A 21,523-nucleotide genomic window follows, 5' to 3' on the forward strand; every position below is an offset into this window, starting at 1 on the left:
AACCCTACTTTACACATTTTCAGAAAATCATCTAATTTCTTAATACCTGTTAGGTAAGATTAAACTATGCATTGCTACCCAGATGCATCTCAAGATATGAAAACATCATGTTTTGTACTTTAATTGCAGGCTTAATTTTTTTTCTAGGCAGTTATTTCTTCATGCCTAAATAGGAAAGTGGTTTTAACTTCTCTGTCAGTTTTCCATTATGTTGGAAGCGAGTGACCCTACTATTGATTTGATTCCATTTTGTGATCTAAAAGCTCTGGTTCTGGAGGCACATGGTACTGAGGTCACAAGATTCACTGTGCTCTGTAGCGAGTGAGTGTGTTCATATGTATATGTGTGTAAGTGTGGAGATTGGGTCCGTGTGTGCTGAGGGGTTTAAAGTGGCGTGTGTGTGTGGCTGAACCTCCTCATTTGTCTCTCTGACTTCGTGTGTTCTGCGAACTGGTGTCTCTTAGAGGAGCGCCTAGCACATAGCAGGGGCTGTAAATGTTTGGCAAATATCTGCATGTGCGGCCGCCGTGAGCTTTGTCCATCGTGCCGGAGGGCCACTTGCCCACTGTTTTAAAAATATGGAGGAGGGGAGGAGAGCCCCAAAGGGATAGTCCCGTTTCCCAGGGCCCTGCTGCAGTGTGTAAGTACTCCTCATTCTGTATAATAGATGTAGCACAGAGTATTTTTTCCAGAGTAAATAGAATCACATTTTCAATGCCGTAGGGAACTTGTTCTTAATAAGTATTCTCTGATGAATTCCTTGTGAAATGAACATCTAACATAAGTTAAACCCTGATTTGTTTTGTTCATGTTTGGTTTTATGTATAAATTTTCATTATATTAAAACTGCAAAACCCTCATTATTCCTTTGTCCATACGGATTTTTTAATCAAGCACCTGACACTTTGTGTTTTGCCTGTACTTCCAGGTTATGTTCCTTGGGGAGCTGGAAGAAATATTGGATGTGATTGAACCTTCACAGTTTGTTAAAATCCAAGAACCTTTGTTTAAACAAATTGCCAAGTGTGTCTCTAGCCCCCATTTTCAGGTTAGTAATAAGAGGGCATGAGCCAGAGTGGCTTATACAACATGTATTATTTTGGTAAAGTTTCATCGGTATTGAAAGAAATGTAATGGACACTAACTACCTGTTGTTGTTGTTGTTGTTGTTTTTCGGTACGCGGGCCTCTCACTGTTGTGGCCTCTCCCGTTGCGGAGCACAGGCTCCGGACGCGCAGGCTCAGTGGCCATGGCTCACGGGCCTAGCCACTCCACGGCATGTGGGACCTTCCCGGACCGGGGCACGAACCCGTGTCCCCTGCATCGGCAGGTGGACTCTCAACCACTGCACCACCAGGGAAGCCCTACCTATTGTTTTTATTGGCTGATTTTTCACATGATAACAATACTTTTGGTAATCACCACCTTCATCTTGAACACTTGTTACATGACAGCTGCTGTGACGGGTGCTTTCTGTCCAGTAACTTGAATTCTCATGACCACTCTGCAAGGAGGGCATTATGATTTTTACAGACGTAAACACTGACCCTCAAAGTGGTCAAATAACATGTCTCAAGTAAAAGGGCTGAATAAGAGGTGGACTGGTAGGGATCCTATAGTGTGTAAGAGAGAATGCTGAATAAAGCTTAAAAGAAAAAGAGAATGCTGATATTCTATACTGTGCTAGATGTTTTACATACATTACTCCTAAACTTCAGATTATCCTCGGAGGCTTCACCCCCACTTTCTAGATGAGAAAAATGAGGCTCAGAGAATGATTTGCTCAAGTGCCCCAGTTAATAGGGAGTGGGGAGTCACATAGGCGTCGCTTCTGGTGAAAGCCCGTGCCCTTCCTGTGGCACCACTCTGCCTCCTTGTGGCCGCTCTGGGAGAACACAGGGAGGGTGAGCCTGGGCAACCCTTTTCTCAACTGGGGACATTTTAGCAGTGCTGTGGGACCCACACTGGAGAGAAGAAGGTGATCTTGGGTGAAACACGTTAGGTTTTATACTTTGGCTGTCTCACCAAAGGTCCAAGTCACAGACCTAGAGAACCGATTCTTTATATACTGCCTGTTGATTGGAAGAGACTGTTCAGATTGTATTTGGCATCACAGAACCCCATTGCTAACATGGGGGACTTGATGGTGGACTTTCTCTGAGCTGTCATTATCCTGCATAGTTAGAGACACTGGCTGTAGTTGTTGTTTTAATTTTTGACCTAAAGACATCTTAGTATGTCAAGTCAGTGATCTTATGACAACTTTGCAATTGTACCACAAAGCCAAAAAAACAAAAAAAGAGTAGAAACCATTACATGAACCATTACATTCAGATAATATGACATGTCTAGATTTTTTTTTTAATGTGGGACACTATGTACATGTTTTACATATTACACATGGCCTGTGGTGCTCAAATATCTGGATTGTTTACCTTATTTTTCAGTTTTTATCATGTGTTTGTGGTAATGGAGGGCAAAGAGTGGGACTCTCTTTTCAAATGAGTACCACCAGGGAGCCTTAAATGAAGCTCAGAAGCTTAGAAAGGAGACAGACTGTCATAATTAGCTAGGGCTGTGTCTTAGGGCTACTCTAACAAAATACCACAGACTCTAGTGGCTTATAAACAACAGAAATTTTTTCTCACAGTCCTGGAGGCTGGCAGTCTGAGATCAGAGTGGCAGCACCATTGGGTGAGGGCTCTCTTCTGGGTCACAGACTTCTTGCTGTATCCTCACATGGTGGAAGGGGCTAGGGAGCTCTTGGGAGCCTCTTTTAAAAGGCACCAATCCCATCGTCTTTGGAGGTTAGGATCTCAACGTAGGAGTTTTGGGGGGACACAAACATTTAGACTGCAGCAGGCTTCCATAACAAAACACCCCACATTGTGTGGCTTAAACAACAGGAATTGATTTCTCATAGTTCTGTAGACTGGAAGTCTGAGATCCGAGTGCCAGCGTGGTATGCTTCTCTGAGGGCTCTTTCTGGTTTGCACATCTCACTGTGTCCTCACATGGCCTTTCCCTCCTGCATGCTTGAGGAAAGAGAAGGAAATCTCTCTCTTCCTCTCCGTATAAGGCCACCAAGCCTATCGTATTAGGGCCCCACCCATATGACCTCATTTAACCTTAATTAACTCCTATCTCCAAATGCACTCACGCTAGGGGTTAGGGCTTCAGCATTTGGATTTCCTGCAGGAGGGGGAGACGGGGATGGAGGTGGGGGAGCGGGGACACAATTCAGTCCATAGCAGAAGGAAAAAAATTTTAAATTCCTTGACAGAAGTAAAACTGAGAACAAAAGAAAGAAGGAGAGTAAAGAAGTTCTTTGTTCATTAATTGAGTGTTCATTGGTTCATCCAACAGACATTTATCGAGTGTCACTCTGTGTAGTCAGATGCCGCTCACTACTTGCCCAGGTGAGGCATTGGGGTTAGAAGGCTCTGAGCTAGAGACACTGCACTGTGTGTGTGCAGGAAGACAGTGGGTCCCAGGAAAGTAGTGGTCTGTCCTGCTGTCAGACATGCTAGTTTTCACTTTGCATAAGCAGTGCCTTTCCTCTTTAAAGGGCTTTGCTGGATACTGACTTTCTTTCTGTAAGTGATTTTACATACTGATAAATAGATACATAGAGCTTAAGATACTTATTAGCATTAAGTAGCAGGTAAATATCAGGCTCATACTTGGATATAGGAAAAGCCTAGGTCTCTCTGCCTTTACTAGCATCCTCTTGTGGTCTCTTTAAGAATTTCTCCTATGGGTTGTTTTCAGAACAGCCTCATGCCTATTTCTCCTCTTCACCCTGCCCTTTCCTTGCCTTGTGCTCTACCTGCCTCAGCCACATGTATGCTTCATGTTTCCAGACACATTGTCCGTGTTGGTGCCTCTGCCCGCCTTTCCTGTAATTCCTTTGGCTTCTTTCCTTCATCCTTCAAAGCCCAGCTTAGATGCTATGGCCTGTGGTACATTTCTGCCACTCTTCCTGTCCCCCCGAGTCATCTGGATTGTTCTTTCTGCTCTTTCCTCTGGCTCTTTATTTCTAGATCTGATACAGCATCTATCACAGTTCATGTTGGATTGGGGATCGTGGAACCCCTTTCCCTACCAGCACACGAGCTCCATAGGGATAATAGAGTGAAGAGGTTAAGCAGGGACTTAGGAGTCTGTCACTTGCTAGCCATGTGACCTTGAGGCTATGGCTTATCTCCTCTGAGCCTCAGTTTCCTCATTTGCAAAATAGAAATAATGGTACCTACTCTGTGTGTTGGTTGTGAGGATTAAATGAGAAAATATGTAAGTGAAACACTTACCACAGTGCCTGGCATATAGTAAACGTTCAATAATAGTGAATTATTTTCTTTGTACTCTTGAGTGTCTAGTGCCTTATGAGACCCAGGATTTTTTTGTGAACCAAATTGAATAATGTAAATGGAAAGGTTCTAATTTCCCAGAGTCTATTGGTGGGCACAGGTTGTACCATTTTATTAAATTAAATGAATACATTTAAGTTAAATTTAAATTTATTTAATTAAAACATAATTTCTTAATCTGTATGAATAAAAGATTTTTCCCTTTCCCCATATAACTACTCTTTTTAGAGGTTTTTAGATTTTTTATTTTTTTGAGACTTTGGTTTATTGGAATTATTATTGTTATTTTAGATTACTTTTTGAGGGCTTCCTCTGAATTCAGAGAGTCAGTTGATAAATGTGGCAGTCAGAAAAAAGGGGTCTGAGATAGCAAGCGAATGTATGTACAGCCAGTATCCCTGAGTCCTAAACTGAGTGACTTCCTCCTGGCTTACCCAGTTCAAAGGAAGGGACCAGAAATGAACTCTGGAAAGAGTCTGGGCACTAGACTCACATCCCAGTTTATCATTGACTAGCAGTGTGACTGTGGCCAGGTTCCCAATCTCTCTGAACCTCAGTGCCCTCTTCTGTACAGTGATTGCCACTCCTTGGATGGTGGTAAGGATGACACATTCTGCCTGCAGGGTGGGCACAGTGCCTGGCCATAGGAGGTGCTTAGCAAATGCGCCTGCTCTGCAGGGATGGGCAGCTGGGTTTTCTTCAGCAGCTACTGACTGAAGGCCAGCCACGCGCTGCACCTTGTGGTTGATCTACAGTGTGTGGGATGAAAGAGGTGAGCCAGGAAGGGGATTAAAGTGATGGGGAAAACAGTGTAGCGTATAGAAGTAGGGTGAGGGTGTCTGGAGCTTGCGAGCTGTGTAGGGAAAATGTGGAATCAGATGAAATGGGCATTGTTAAAGGAGAATATAAATAAGTAGGTAGGAAAACTTCTTTTTCATCCCCGAATTGATGAACCACTTCGGAACTTTCTGAAAGATTTTAAACCCACAAAAATGTAAAGTGTGATTAATATTTAATTTTATACTTGATTGAATGATATTAAGATCATCTTAAAATACTTTTGTTTGAAGAGATTATAATTTTGTTTTATCTTTCTCTCTTAACATTTTATTTTTCTTTTCTCAAAGGTGGCAGAAAGGGCACTCTATTATTGGAATAATGAATACATCATGAGTTTGATAGAAGAAAACTCTAATGTCATCCTTCCCATCATGTTTTCCAGTCTTTATAGGATTTCAAAAGAACATTGGAATCCGTAGGTTTTCACAGTTTTCCCCCTCCGTCCCTCCCTCCTCCCCTTCCTTCCTTCCTTGCTTCCTTCCTTCTTCCCCACCCCCCTCCCTCCATCCCTCCTTCCCTCCTTCTCTCTCTCCCCGCTCCTTTGGCCTCTCTTCCTCCCTCCTTCTCTTTTGCTTAATAAAATGTCTCGCATGTATGCTATGCGTCAGATGTTGTGCTTGATGCTGAAGATAGATATGTGAAAAGATAAAATCCCTACATTTTAGAAATTCACTGACTGGTTGGGGAGACCCACAAATAAACAGACATTTTATAAAACAGTGTTTTAAGTGCTGTTATATTCAGATATCTGTTTACTTGAGGGCTTCTTGACCTGTCTGTGAATGTAGCTGAGGTATTTTGGGGATGCTCTGGATCAAGAGAAGGTTGTGGATATTGCTGGGGTGGTGATGCTCAAACTGAATCTTAAAAGAATTTGGCAGGTGGATGGGATGGAGAAGTCCATTCAGATAGTCGGTCTACCCATCACATAAAAAAGGCACAAAAAGGTAAGAAGCACCTGTCATGTTCTGAGACCTGTGAATTTGGGAGGGCTGAAGCACAAGGTCATTTGGGGAGGTTGCTGGAAGGTAGGGTTAGAAAGTGGAGTGGTGCCCACGTGAGTCTTCACCCAGTGGATGATAAGGAAACACTAAAGAGTTGTAAGAAGGGAAGTGCTCTGAACTGATTTGCATTTTAACAAGATCCATTTCTTAAAAACCAGTTCAGTCACTATATGGGTTCTCTAGGGGGAAAAACATTTTAAAATGTTCAAGGAGGAGTTTATCATCTAGTCTTATGAAAGTTAAAGCATTCTGTATTTGAAGAGCTTTACATATTTCTCTGTGGAATAGAAAGAAAATTTAATGTGGCATTAAAAATTAGAGATAATTTAGTATATTCGTAGTATGTTTGTCTAAAAGTTTTACATACAACTATAAAATACCATATTTCTTACTTTTCACATTTGTCAAATTTTATGACTAAAACTTATAAGAGTAAAGAGCTAGCAAACAAATCTCATTATGTAGATAGCCTCTTGAGAACCTAGAGAGTAGTTCTAGCAAGTGTCTGTAACTGCTCAGTAGCTTGTATTTGGCTCTTCTCCATCACTGCCCATCCTATTTGAGAAGGTCGTTCCCCATAAGTTTCCCTTTTAATGGACACAGTGCAGAAGCAACACAGCAAGTCCACTTTCTTATAACTGTTTTAGAAACATCAAACCCAGGGTTTATTATATGGCCTAACTTTTACCAATGCATTTTTCAGTGGTATTCAAAACACACTAAAGGGAAGTAATGTCATGTAGTTTTGCAAAGGGCAGTGTTATTTAGACTCTAGTCTGAATATACGAAGCCCGTCACGGCCGAGTCCTCACGTTGCCAAGAGCTTATTCTTCCACTTGATAAGCATAGGCAGCCGTTTGGCTCTTTAGCTGTTTAGTATTCCACAGCTAGTTGCAGCCATCACCAGCTTGCCAGTTACCTTACCAGCCTGTGTATTGGGTCAGCAAGGGGACTGAGGAGTGGATGGACTGATGCAACTCCCAACTAGAGACGTAACTCGTATTAAACTGCCCAGCTTACAGAGGCTTGGTATCATCTTTGAATATGAACTATAGATATATAAAATTTGTTACCATGGGAACAGCCTTTGATTTTGATGAATTATGTATATTATCACTTTAAAAATAAAATTCTATGCAAATTCAGGTCTCGAAGGTTGGTCCTACCACAGGTGCTCATTCTTAGGGTGAAGTTGCTTTATTTTTATACTTGCCTTTTTATTAAATTAACAAGTGCCCACAGGCAAGTCTATTCTGGGTACCCATAATTAGGAGGGCAAAATTAGATTTTGTTTTTCTAATCCTACCAACCCCTCAGAAAGATATCTTACCTAAAGAATGTAGCTCTCTTGATGTGGAAGTGAATTGTAGGTCATTTCTAGTTGTTCCAACTAAAAAGGGAGGGAGACTGCAGTGTGAGGAGCTCATTCAGATAAAGGCTGTACATCCGCTCTCTTCATTCAGCATCCCATTATGTAGGACTAACCAATACGTTGCCTTCTCTCTGTGCTTCCAGGGCTATCGTGGCATTAGTGTACAACGTGTTGAAGGCGTTTATGGAAATGAACAGCACCATGTTTGATGAGCTGACAGCCACATACAAGTCAGATCGTCAGCGGTAACTTTTTAAAGCTTTTTTGTCAGCTGTGCATAATGCTGTTGAGTTCTGTTTTTGCTCTTTGCTGAAGTTGCCTAATTGTACCTGAAATCCTAAGCAGCAAATTTTATTTATTTCCATATTCGTTTTCACATGATCATTAGCTGTGACTTTATTAGTCTGCCACTGGGTAACAAAGTGCCATTTTGAAAAAGGCTGCTTTCCTTCTTCCCTTCCATAGTGTTTCTCTTCTGCCTCAGGGTTAAGAGCCTGGCACATAACTGGTATTTCAGGTCCACTTAAGGGGACCATCAGGTAGTTTGCCATCTGGAGTCACTCCCATTCTGAACTAGATTTCTGAACTGATTTGTACTTCACTCCAGCAGCAGGAGAGATGAGGCACCGTTTTTGTTTAGCTCTTTGGCCCAGAACTTACTTTCTATACTAAAACCCAACAAATTCCTTATGATTTAGAGAGCAGTGAAAAGAACAAGGAGGTAAAGTGTATTATACAGATCTTGAAATGTTTAAGATCAAAGGAGAGCAGAAACCAGTTGAACTCTTTATCGTAAATGCTCTGGTTTAGTAGGCCTTTCTTGAGTTCATTTACATGATTCTTCAATTTTGATATTTCTTGTTCAATGTGTTCACTTTCCAGAAGATGTTGTCTTACTCCGTTTGGGCTGCTATGACAAAAGACCACATGGGTATTTTATGGGTAGCTTATAAAGAACAAAAATGTATTGCTCACAGTTGTGGAGTCTAGAAGTCCAAGAGCATGGCACCGGCATGGTTGGATGAGGGACCTCTTTCTGGTTCATATCTAGTCTCACTATGTCTTCACATGGTGGAAGGGACAAGGGATCTCTGTGGGGTCTCTTTTATAAGAGCACTAATCCCATCCATGAGGGCTCCACCCTCATGACCTAATCACTTCCCCAAAGCCCCACCTACTAGTACCGTCACCTCTGTGGGCTAGGATTTCAGCATATGAATTTTGGGGGCACACAGATATTCAGACCCTGGCTTGATATACTTGGAGAGATTGAGGAGAGCTTGTTAGTAGTTGAGCCTCCGGGTTGGCTTTTCTCATCCAGAAGAAAATGTCAGCTTTGTGTATATCATAAAACCACAGACCTTCAAGGATCCCAGAGTTTTCATACTCAAGACCTGGCGGAACCTCCTGAGCAAAACTATCTGTGGTTCCCTTGCATCTTTGCCCAATTTTTAATGTGTTACTTGGATTTTAGATAAAAAGAACAATGAAAGGAAAGGTTTGGTGGCAGGGACAAAGGACCTTCACGGCGATTTTTTTTTTTTTTTTTTGCGGTACGCGGGCCTCTCACTGTTGTGGCCTCTCCTGTTGCGGAGCACAGGCTCCAGATGCTCTGGCTCAGCGGCCATAGCTCACGGGCCCAGCTGCTCCGCGGCATGTGGGATCTTCCCGGACCGGGGCACAAACCCGTGTCCCCTGCATCGGCAGGTGGACTCTCAACCACTGCGCCACCAGGAAAACCAATTTTTTTTTTTAATTACCAGGATGCAGTATAGGAAAGTGACTTAATTATGGAATATGGCAAGTGTTTAATGGTAGAGAGAGGAGACTGAGATTTTTTATGCCACATTGAAATAAATACCAGTTATTGGATATGTTGTACCATACCTAAAGAACTTTTAATTTACTATACAGTATTTATAGTTGCTGCAAATCATTAAATTTATAGTAACCCTCCATGTTCCAAACTTAAGTTAAAAACTTTAAAAAAATGTTATTTAAGTAAAGGAGATACAGGACACATTTTTATACTGTGACATACAATTAAGGAGTGCATTGTACATAATATCCTTTCTTTTATGGTAAGTAAAAACCCATTTTTATTATCCTAGTTGAATAAGGATTAGATCTGTAGAATTCCATTAAGACTATTAAAGACCTTATTTCTAAAATATTCAAATCGATTGAATTAAATTCATTCATTTCTGTTGAATTTCAGAACTGTTTTCTGATCATTTATCATTTAAACTAAATAGGCCAAACTCTTGAAAAACATAAGAATGAAACAAGGGGACCAGGAATAGACACTATGAAGCTGATTCTGATAATCTGGTATATTAAAGCGACTTATAGTGAGTGGACTTTCTTAATAACAGAAGGGTTTTTTTAAAGCCAGGATAATATTTTGTCAAGTGAGCAATAGAAAGTTGTACTGAATAGTTGGAAATACTGGTTTTTCCATGGATGTGGGAAGAGAAAAAGAGACTAAAGAGATTTATTTGGTATTGTTAGACAAGAAATGAAAGGAGGATTTCACTTCCGGAAGGCAAGAAGTAACTAACTGTTTCAGTTCAGATCAAAATTTTTTAAGTATTACAAATCTGAAAACAGGTGGGTGTAGTAAGTAACACTCATAGCTATTGATACATATGCCAACGTTAGTGCTCTGTGAAATTGAAATTGGAAGAGAGTTTGACATTATCTCTAGTATGACAACTTGGTGGAGTTTTAAATTGCCACCTACAGGGAGAGAGAAAAGTGGGAAAGTATGGGGGTGACAGAAGCTATCTCAGAAATATTTAGGATTTTTGAAGATAAAGTTGTCAGTGTAAAAGATGTATGATAACTCAGCAAGAAGTTCATCTGGAAGAAAAGCCCCACAGGATAGACTGCGATGATTGCCATGCAACTCTTGATCAAAGACTCGTGAAATGCTTCAGTAACAAGATGAGTGTTTTAATCATGTCAGCACTTAATGTAAACTGCAGATTAGGGCAGTAAGAACCTAACATACGTTTAAGCTGTTTTTTAGTTGGATAAGGTCTCTAAGCCCTTGCTTACCATCTTCTTCCTCCTCCAAATAGGAAGATCAATATGCATTGAAACTCAGCAGGATCTGTAGAATTTACTTTTAAATCAGTGTTCTGTGATAACATTTATCTAGACCTAATCTTATCCTCAGACTGTACTGAGAAACCAAAAGTGATAATTTACCAAACAGCTTGCTTTACAGTTAAGAATCTAGTATCCATAATGGTTGGAGAATTATCTAATCTTGCCCTTGTTACCCTATAAATAAAAATTTTCAGGATCAAAATTACCAAATTGGTAATTGTTTGGAAAACTATTACACTCACTGAGAATCACATTGTGCAGAGTGCATTTGAGCTGGTTGGAACTAGTTGTAGTAAACAAAGCTTAAATCACTGAAACAATAATTATAAAGTGATAATCTTAATTACCATATTATATAATTAAATGTTCCCTCAATACTCTAGTGGAATGAGGTTATAAAATTCCTTAGATATTTCTGGAGACATTTTGGTGGGGGGATGAAGATTAATTTCTGTTGCTCTAGATATCAATATAACTTTTAAAAAATTGGTGACAATAAAAAATATGAGGCAATGGAATTGTATACACATTTCACTTAACCTATGTAGATTTCCTTCCCTGAGTACATATTGTACCGTAGTGAAGTACGAAATTCTTACTAAGTGAAGTTAAATTCTTACCAAGTGAAGTTGCATAAGGACCATTATCTGCCATGCCTGGGGCGGCAGAGCCCCTGTTTTCAGGATTTATCTGAATTTATGGATTCACAAATGTTATCTGGGTCTGCTGTTTACTGGTTCATCACAACATGAAGAAACTAGGGACAGTGTAGTGAATTATTTTTAATAAATATGAAATTATTTAATGTATAGTATAGCCATGTGTTCCTGATTTGTGTACTTACTACTTCATTGATGTTAAAGTTAACGTTCTTTATTTTATAAAAATATGGTAATCTAAAAATGTCCTTGGCAAAATAAAATTTGTTTATCTATCTATCTGTCTGTCTATCTATCTATCTGTTTATTTTTGGCTGTGTTGGGTCTTCGTTGCTGTGCACAGCTTTCTCTAGTTGCAGTGAGTGGGAGCTACTCTTCATTGAGGTGCGCAGGCTTCTCATTGTGGTGACTTCTCTTGTTGCAGAGCACGGGCTCTAGGCACACGGGCTTCAGCAGTTGTGGCTCGCAGGCTCTAGAGCACAGCCTCAGTAGTTGTGGCGCTCGGGCTTAGTTGCTCCACAGCATGTGGGATCTTCCCGGACCAGGGCTCGAACCTGTGTCCCCTGCACTGGCAGGCGGATTCTTAACCACTGCTCCACCAGGGGAGTCCCTACCCTATTTTGAACATCTAGTTTTTTGGTAAATTTTACCAAACAGTGAAATCTGAAAATTCTGGAAGTCATTAGTCAAATTGATATTGAGCCAAATTTGAAGGCTTGGAACGTTACAGATTTAATACCCAATAATATCAACAAAGTTCTGTCCAGAATTAAAACTGAAATCACAGAAGAATGTTTAATTTGTCCATATATATAGGTATAAAATAAGTTAGTAATGTGGATTTTGTGGTTTAATACTTGTAAGAACAAGATTCTGCTAAAGAGTTTACATATACATAATGTAAGAAAAATGAGTAATAATAAAGAGGAAGTATATTTTCTTGACCTACTACATTCTTTGTATCAGTGTCATCTCTATCAACCCTTTTGAGAAACTATTTGGAGACAAAAAGAAAATCAGATTTGAACTAGACCCAAAGTAAAAATGAATAATGTACCATTGGTTTTAGGATTACAGTTACATAAAAATGATCATCATTTTTCTTTCTTGGTAATTTTGAAGTTAATTTTCTTTATTAAGCTAAGTATAAAGGAATATTAATGTAAAATATTAAAATATTCTTGTCATCTCCTACTCTAGTTTATGTCTATATAAGTGTCAAGAAAAAATAAAAAGTGAAAAAAAAATAAAAAGTGAGAGAGAGAAAAACCAAAAATGCCAAACTTTTCAGAGACCTTTTAAAAAGTGTGGGGAAAAGTATGTCAAAGGGGCAGTTATTGTTGGATAATCTCTTTAAACTTTCTCAGTTATTTACCTTGTATTCTGTTTTTTCCCCAGTGAGAAAAAGAAAGAAAAGGAGCGTGAAGAATTGTGGAAAAAACTGGAGGATCTGGAGTTAAAGAGAGGTCTTAGACGTGATGGGATAATTCCAACTTAACAAAAATAATGACAACAACCTTACTAACCTGTGGAGTCACACATTTATGTAGTAGAAGATGGAACAGCAGTTTTCTGTATTGTGCAACTTTACAGTAGATTTCACATTTGTTTCATTATTACAACAGCACTGTATATACCTGTCTCTAAGTAAAGGAAAAAAAAATAAGGACTTCAGTCCAAAGTTTGGACAGTAGATGGACTTCTCAGAACTTGGCAAACATAATCATTGTTCTAACCCCCTTTTAAAAAAAAAAAAAAGCAGTCTTCAAAGATCTGTCAATGAAATTTGTATATTAAAATTCCATTATTGGGAGTTCCTTATTTATCATTAGCAGAGAGTATGAAACAATTTTCAAATGTGAACGATCTTAAATTTAGCTTGTCTTTCTGCTAAGCTGTTAAGTGTATTTATAGTAAAGGAATGGGGAAAAAAAAGACTGTCATTTCCTTATAAGTTTGTATAACATCCTCCTCCGGGTAACTTGACTGTAATTTGACATCTTTTCCTTTTGCACATCTTCATGAGTTGAATGTCCACGTGGAATGGGGCCGTGAATTATAAAGGTCCCTGATAAAAGTTTTGTTCACTGGAGTGAACATCTTTCCAGTAAGCAGGTAGTCCTGGTACTCCTTTAGTTTTAAAATTAGGAGTAAAAGAGAGCAGGTGATAAACATAGTAGGGAAGGGAATTTTGGATTCACGCATCAGTTTATGGTGACTCCAAATCAATGTCTTGAATCCTTTGAAAACAGGCACTGGGACATCATAGGGTTCAGTACCTGACCAGTATTAGTTATGTACGTCATTGAACACACAAACCAGAGATGTTTTAGAAATGTCAGAAGACATCCTTTTGGACCATTTTGAAATAAGAAAGACAAACACTAAACAGTACAACCATGAAATTGATCACCAAGATTGCGAATCTAATTGGGAATAGAGTTGAGCAAACAGCTTGGACTGTTTGGAGTTGTTGCCTTACTTTTTAATATGTATTTATAAAGTATTCCAGCAAAAGAGGATGAAGCCTCTGGGAAAAAAAGAAACATATTACAGTGTTTTTTTGTAGATTCTCATTCTATATCCCATCACAGCACCAGCCCTGTTTTTAGCCAGAAAGGATTCAGGATAAACATTACTATGCATTCTGAATTGAATGCGTATTCCTAACTACTGTATTTGTTACCAAAAGTGGTTCTACAAATGCTACTGAAAAAATCTGGAAATTCCTAATGTCCTGAGTATTAATAATAAAGTTTAAAAATGCTTTTATATCAAAGGTGCATTGTGACCAAATTGTTTAAGAAAAACAAAATCTAAGGCTGTATTATAGATCTATCTTATTGGCTCTCTGCTTTGTATTTAAAAGAGGAAGCTTACATCTTGGGGAGTTAAAATGCTGATAAAACTTGTGTACATTATGTACTTACCTAAAGCAGTTGCATTATTATGTACTGAAAGATATGTGTTTTGGGATTTATTTCCAGGATGCTTTTGCTTGTTATGGACTTGGCAGCAGTGAGTTGATAATCCTAAACAATCCCTTCCAGCAGTATTCGTGGTATAGAGCTGATTCTGCGTTCATGTGTTGAATTGTGATAGTAGCAAACAGGAACATATGAACTGTTGTTGCTCTTAATAGAAATATGGTATCAATATGGGCTTGTATATTTTCTTCCTTCCATTTAAAATATAAGGTAGAATATGCAGTTTTATTCTTTACAAGAAAAAAGGAAAAAAAGAAGCCGCTGACCTTTCTCCCCTACTAAGCGTTTCAGGATTATCAGGTCACAGTTTGTGCGTAAAAGTCAGCTGATTATGGATATTGTCATCTCAATAACTTTGTAAAACAAAAACAAAATTTGGCATTGTTAATTCTGAAAAAGAAACAGCAGTAAAAGAGTCATGTGTAATACCAAACACAACATGGTTTAATGGAATTAATAGATTTTTTTTTTTTTTAAGGAACATTAATGGGAATTCAATGTAAAGCTGGCAGAGGCTGCCAAAGATGAAAACAACTTACTTTAAAAGTACTGGAGCAAAGGTGCAAGTTCAAATGCTAAAGATAAAAATAAATTTGTAACAAATCATCTCCTTTAGCCCTTTGATTTTAGCCTGTTAGTTTTAACTCTGCTTTACATTTAATTTTGATATTATAAACTTTTGTTTGCCATTAATTCATCGTTTTAGATTGAGGACATTACAATCACAGGTTTATGAAATATCTCTGCCCATTAGAATGAAATGCAGTCATTTGAGATGAGAAAGACCAGGATCCTTTTTTTGCACCTTACCCTGTCCTCAGAGTTAAGGTGAGAGCTACACCGATATCCTTGATGTCAATTTCATATGTTGATCATTCCAAACTGAGAAGAATAAAGCCAAATTTTAGACATATTTAAAGTTATTATAGATATATGTCTAAAATTCATAGGGCAACTTCTGAGAAGAAACACTGTCTTTTCTTTTTTAACTGAAAGTGACAATGTGGCATTTGTCATGTTGTGTCCAGTGACGCACAGTAACTGAGGTAATCTGACTGTTGCACTATGTGACATACTTAAGGACGTACTTGCTGCATTTGCAGCAGCCCTCTCTTTGTCCTTGCCCACATTTCTGCTGTTGCTGCAACTTGAGTTAATTGTGACAAATGCATCTTTGTGTTATATTTTGTTTGCTTCCTAATTTCCAGAACTATATATAAATATATTTTTTAAATAGCAAATATTGTAGTTAGTGAGTGATGATCACTCCAACCTTATCCCTACCATATTGGTTTCAGGGGTAGGATTAAGAGTGTCTTTGGAAGAAAAAACAAAAAACAAAAACAGAACCCTGTGGTTTAGAAGGATGCTGAGGCCTTAGGCTGTGGGCCTAGAACAACCATGTGAGTGAATTGACCCATCTCATACTTTGAATCAAGCATGCATTCCTTTTCTCGTTGTGCAGGTGTCTCTAGTTGTTTTCCTTCAGTGTTTTCGTCCTTTTAAATTTTATTATATTTTGCTCTCCCTGACATCTGTTTTTTATAAAATAAAAAATAAAAAAAGTAAGACATAGATAATACCCTCAATGCCTCTGGATACTCACAAGCAGGGTTATGCTCCTTCATCTTGGGCTTGCTTGCCTAAATGGAAGGGTTTAATTTATTTTGTACCTCCTTCTATGCGTGGGACAGTCCAGGGTGCAGAGCTAGGAATTGCTTATAATTGCACCTGCTATACTTAAATGTATAGCCCTAGGCTCAATCACACTATGGAAAGAAAAAAAAAAATTATATTTAGAGCTTTAAAAGCTTTTTTATTTTTTTGTGGGGATCGGGGGGTGGGAGAGGGAAGATGTATGGATGTTATTGGCATTTTTAAATGTTCAGAGGTTTTTGTTTTGTTTTGTTTTGTTTCTTCTGTTTTGTTTTTTCTTCCCTTTAATTGGATGCACTGACCTGGCCCAAGAAATGAAGAGATTCTCTCTTTTGATGCTATTACCAATGTTACAACCAAGTGACAGTCACCTGTAGCAAAAAGGTGGCACCAGACATGATCAGTGATATTTTATTTGCACATCAATATTTTTATTTTTATATTCTGGCTCAGCTGCTTCTCTGAGTGGAGTTAAGGAATGAGCCACAAAGGATTTTTGTAGTAGCTGTATTGGCAATGCATTTTATATTTCTCAGTATTTAATTTTGAAACTCTAAAAGGATTGTGCATCTTGAGAGAAAGTTGGGCAAATTTTAATCTAGTGTTAATTTGTGCTGCTTCTTGTGCATGATAGCAGCAGTAGTATCTCTCTTGGAAATAAACATCCCATATTATGATGTCTATGAATATAGGTTTCCTTTTCTACCCTCCCTTCCTCCCTCCTTCCTTCCCTCCCTCCCTCCCTCCCTCCCTGCTTTCCTTCCTTCCTTCCTTCCCTTCTCTTTCTTTACTTTTTTGGAAATCACTTATTGTATATAAGTTGTAATCCAGACCTCATGTATCAATGGGGAACTTTCAAATATAAATATTACCAATACATTTTCTGGTTGTTGTCTGATTTTTGATTGAGGTATAATGAGAATGACATGTCCATCGCTTTTGGTTTGAGGATTTCGCTTTAGCTTCATAAATCTTTTGGTATTTTAGTATTTCATTGTTTTAGCAGGAGAGGGCAGCAAAAGTTCATTTTCCCTGTTAGAAATGCTGTGGTTCATGATTGGTTTTAAATTTAGTTGTGTGTGTGTTTTTTTTAAACAGCACCTGTTTGTGGGTAGAGGTAAAAATGAAACATTTTTGATATGAAAAGTTGCATATGAAAGTTATAGACTGGTTCAACCAGACAGTGAAGACTTCTGATCCACATTAAAGTTAAAATGCCACAAAGCAATCTTCCAGCGCTGGCTAAAATATGCTACTTCCTTTTCAAACACAACAAAATGCAAGCCGAGTCTTAAAACATTTGGAGTTTTAAAATGTCTTTCTTTGAAAATGATTTACTTTCTTCAAAGTGGTAACAGAAACAAAAATGAAGGTGCTCCCAAAGGGAAATGTAACCTTCCCCTTTCACAGGTGTGTGAGAGGTTCTGTACTGTGGGTGCATCCTAATAAAGAAGCAGTGAAGAGTTTTCAGGTGCCTGGCTGTGTGTATTTGTTTGTTTGTCTGTTTCTGATGTCCATGGCCTTTTTGAACCATACTCATGGTAGATGTGATCAATGTAGCTGTGAGGCAGTGGGGTTGGTATGTTCAGGCTTTCAACTTGAGAAAATCAGTTTGTGATTAGGGAGCGGTCCAATGTCTATTGCTGGATAACAAACTACCCCAAAACTTGGTGACAGAACATTTGTTCACAAATGTATGGTGTGGGCAGGACTTGGCAATAATGTCTTGTCTCTGCTATTCAAGTATCAACTTGGGTTTATCAAGTGGGATAGGAGAATTCATTTCCAACATGGCTCACTCATATGGCTGTTGGCAAGTTGGTGCTGGCTGTTGGCTTGGGGTTCAGCCAGAGGCCTCAGTTCTTCTTGACATGGGCCTCCTTATGGGGATGCCTTCTTGGGCTTCCTCACAGCCTGACAACTAGGAATGAGTGTTTTAAGAGACAGGAAGTGGACACTGCCAATACTTTAAGGCCTGGGCCCAGAAACTGTCATGGCATCACTTCTGTAATATTTTCTTGGTCAAACAATGACAAGGTCTGCTCAGATACAAGTGGAGGGGACATAGGCCTCATCATGATGTGTTGAGATGAGTGTCATCTGTAGCCAACCATGGGATATGCTTTCTTTGTAAAGCATTTGATTTAGGTGTGCTTTCCTCTCTTGGCTAATTAAATCATATCAGATTTGGAACCATGTAGAGTTAACCAATTACTGTTTCATGTTCAGTTAAACTCTGACTTGGGGAGGGAAAAATCTTTGTAAATTTAGCAGTTTTGTATTTCAAAGCATGACCATTTTAACATCTGAAGGTCGTAAGTTATTTACCAAGAAGAAACTTGTAACAAAGAAGGGTTAAAAGAAATTCAGGGTTCAAAGAAATTTAAGAGTTGATTTTCATGAACTATCTAATCCTTTCTATAACGTTGCCTCCTGCCTGTAAACACTATATTATAATGGAGGCAAAGTTAATGTACAGTCCAATTCCTATTTCCTGGAGTTTTATATAATATTGTGTCCTGGTGGTTTCTCTTAGATCAAATTCACATTAGATTTTTTTTTTTTTAACAGAGACTAACTATGGGATAGTTAACCAAGTCTAACTATAGGATAAGGGGAATTAAAATTAGATTTTTTTCTGCTTATGATACATGTTCAATGTATAATTTATTCTTGAAAAGGAAGATTTTAAAGAACAAGTTTAATAACTACATGCTGTGCCCCATACCTAAAAGTCCGCTACAAGTCATGTGCATTCATTGATTGATTGGAGCAGTGTTTATTGATTACCTCTGTCCATAGTCTTGCCCATTCTCTGATGTGCAGATTTCCTGCCTCTTTCATGTCTCATTTAATTTATTTCACCTCTTGCAATCAAAGTCTGAATTAATTGTACAATTTGAGTCACATTTTGCTGCTACCAGATGATATGAGGCCTCAGAACCAGGATGGATATCAGCCACGGCCCCCTTTGTCCTCCCCAAAGCTCTTCAGGCGAGATGTCTCTGTCTAGAGTCACCCAAGGTGACGGCCGTGGACTTGGAAATCAGAGACTCTTGGAATCATTTGGCTTCTGACATTTATCAGCTGTGTGACTTTGGGGAAATCGCTTGATCTAAGCCTCAGTTTCCTTTGTAAAATGCAGGTAGAATGGTGCTTATAGTGTTGTTATATTCCATTAGGTAATATATGTAAAGTAGTTAGCATAAAGCTTGGCACGTGGTAACCTGAAAAAATATTATTACCTTTAATAAATGCTTATTTTTTTAAACCCAAAAGTTAAACCCAAAGTTAACAAAAGGATAGAAGTAATAAAGATTAGAGCAGAGATAAACAGAATAGAGAATAGAAATCAATGAAACCAAAAGTTGGTACTTTGAAAAGATCAGCAAAATGAACAAGCCTTTAGTTAGATGGACTAAGTAAAAGATGACTCAAGTTACTAAACTCAGAAATGAAAGTGGAGGTATCACTGCTGATTCTACAGAAATAAAAAAAGAGTATAAGAGAGTACTATGAATGATTGTATGCAAAAAAAATTGGATAGCCTAGATGAAATGATTAAATCACAGTGAAATAGAAAATCTGAATAGACATGTAGGTAGTAAGGGGATTGAGTCAGTAATAAAAAATCTCCCAATAAAGAAAAGTCCTGGTCCTGACAGCTTCACTGGTAAATTCTACCAAACATTTAAAAAAGAATTAATACCAATCCCTCTCAAATGTTTCCAAAAAATTGAACAGGAGAGGACACTTCCTAACTCATTCTGTCAGATAAGCATAACCCTGACACCAAAAATAGACAAAGATACTACAAGAAAACTAAATGCCAATATACCTTATAAACATCGATGCAAAAATCTTCAGCAAATTACTAGCAAACAGAATTCAGCAGCATATTTAAAAGGATTATACACCATGACCAACTAGGATTTATTCCTGGAATGCAAGGGTGGTACAACATACAAAAATCAATTAATGTAATACACCACATCAACAAAACGAAGGGGGAAAAAACCCCACACAATCATCTCAATTTATGCAGCAAAAGCATTTGAGAAAATTCAACACCTTTTCATGATAAAAACACTCAACAAAATAGGAATAGAAGGAAGCTACCTCAACATAATATTGAGTGGGCCAAAAGGTTCGTTCTGTGTTTTTTTCCCCGTAAGATGGCTCCAGTAGCACTTAGTGGTCTTTAGCTTCATTCAAAATAATTTGTTAGATTGTGTGTGACAGCTATAATATCAGTGTGCATTTAAAAAAAAGACATTGGTGAATTTTTGTGTAGCCATTTTAATATTGAAGATGGAAGAAAACATTTTCGACATATTATGCTTTATTATTTCAAGAAAGGTAAAAATGCAACTGAAACATACAAAAAGATTTGTGCAGTGTACAGAGAAGGTGCTGTGACTGATCGAACATGTCAAAAGTGGTTTGTGAAATTTCGTGCTGGAGTTTTCTCGCTGGACGATGCTCCATGGTTGGGTAGACCCCTTGAAGTTGATAGCGATCAAATTGAGACATTAACTGAGAACAATCAGCTTTATACCATGTGGGAGATAGCTGACATACTCAAAATATCCAAATCAAGTGTTGAAAATCATTTGCACCATCTTGGTTATGTGAATCACTTTGATGTTTGTGTCTCACATTAAGCGAAAAAAACCTTCTTGACCATATTTCCACATGCGGTTCTCTACTGAAACGAAAGGAAAGTGTTGCGTTTTTAAAACAAATTGTGATGGGAGATGAAAAGTGGATACTGTACAACAATGTGGAATGGAAGAGATTGTGGGGCAAGTGAAGTGAACCACCACCAACCACACCAAAGGCTGGTCTTCATCCAAAGAAGGTGATGTTGTGTATATGGTGGAATTGGAAGGGAGTCCTCTATTGTGAGCTCCTTCTGAAAACCAAATTATTAATTCCAACAAGTACTGCTCTCAATTAGACCAACTGAAAGTGGCACTCGACGAAAAGCATACAGGGTTTGTCAACAGAAAACATAATCTTCCATCAGGGTAACACAAGACCACATATTTCTTTGATGACCAGGCAAAAACTGTTACAGCTTGGCTGGGAAGTTCTGATTCATCCGCTGTATTCACCAGACATTGCACCTTAGGATTTCCATTTATTTAGGTCTTTACAAAATTTTCTTAATGGAAAAAATCTTAATTCCCTGGAAGACTGTAAAAGGCACCTGGAACAGTTCTTTGCTCAAAAAGATAAAAGGTTTTGGGAAGATGGAATTATGAAGTTGCCTGAAAAATGGCAGAAGGTAGTGGAACAAAAGGGTGAATATGTTGTTCAATAAAATTCTTGGTGAAAGTGAAAAATGTGTCTTTTATTTTTACTTAAAAAACTGAAGGCAATTTTTGGCCCACCCAATAAAAGCCATGTGTGAAAAATCCACAACAAACATCATATTCAATGGTGAAAGACTGAAAGCTTTTCCTCTTAAGATCAGGAAGAAGGTGAGGATGCCCACTTTAACTACTTGTATTCGACA

At 38.4% G+C, this 21,523-nt stretch overlaps 1 protein-coding gene across 3 annotated transcripts in view; it reads left to right on the forward strand.

The window, feature by feature from the left end:
- The window catches only part of PPP2R5E (protein phosphatase 2 regulatory subunit B'epsilon), a 148,499-nt gene extending 131,031 nt beyond the window's left edge, over positions 1–17,468 (forward strand). For 2 of the 3 annotated variants that reach the window (XM_024750805.1, XM_024750806.1), the window contains exons 11-14: positions 929–1,048; positions 5,498–5,625; positions 7,730–7,831; positions 12,758–17,468. In XM_024750805.1, coding sequence (XP_024606573.1) covers positions 929–1,048; positions 5,498–5,625; positions 7,730–7,831; positions 12,758–12,857 — 450 coding nt within the window. In that variant the 3' untranslated portion in view covers positions 12,858–17,468. The remainder of the gene's footprint in view (positions 1–928; positions 1,049–5,497; positions 5,626–7,729; positions 7,832–12,757) is intronic. The other variant, XM_024750807.1, reaches the window with a different exon arrangement.
- Positions 17,469–21,523: the final 4,055 nt, after the last annotated feature.

Source organism: Neophocaena asiaeorientalis, unplaced genomic scaffold, assembly GCF_003031525.2.
Source record: "Neophocaena asiaeorientalis asiaeorientalis breed wild unplaced genomic scaffold, Neophocaena_asiaeorientalis_V1.1 scaffold140, whole genome shotgun sequence".
Lineage (NCBI taxonomy): Eukaryota > Metazoa > Chordata > Mammalia > Artiodactyla > Phocoenidae > Neophocaena > Neophocaena asiaeorientalis.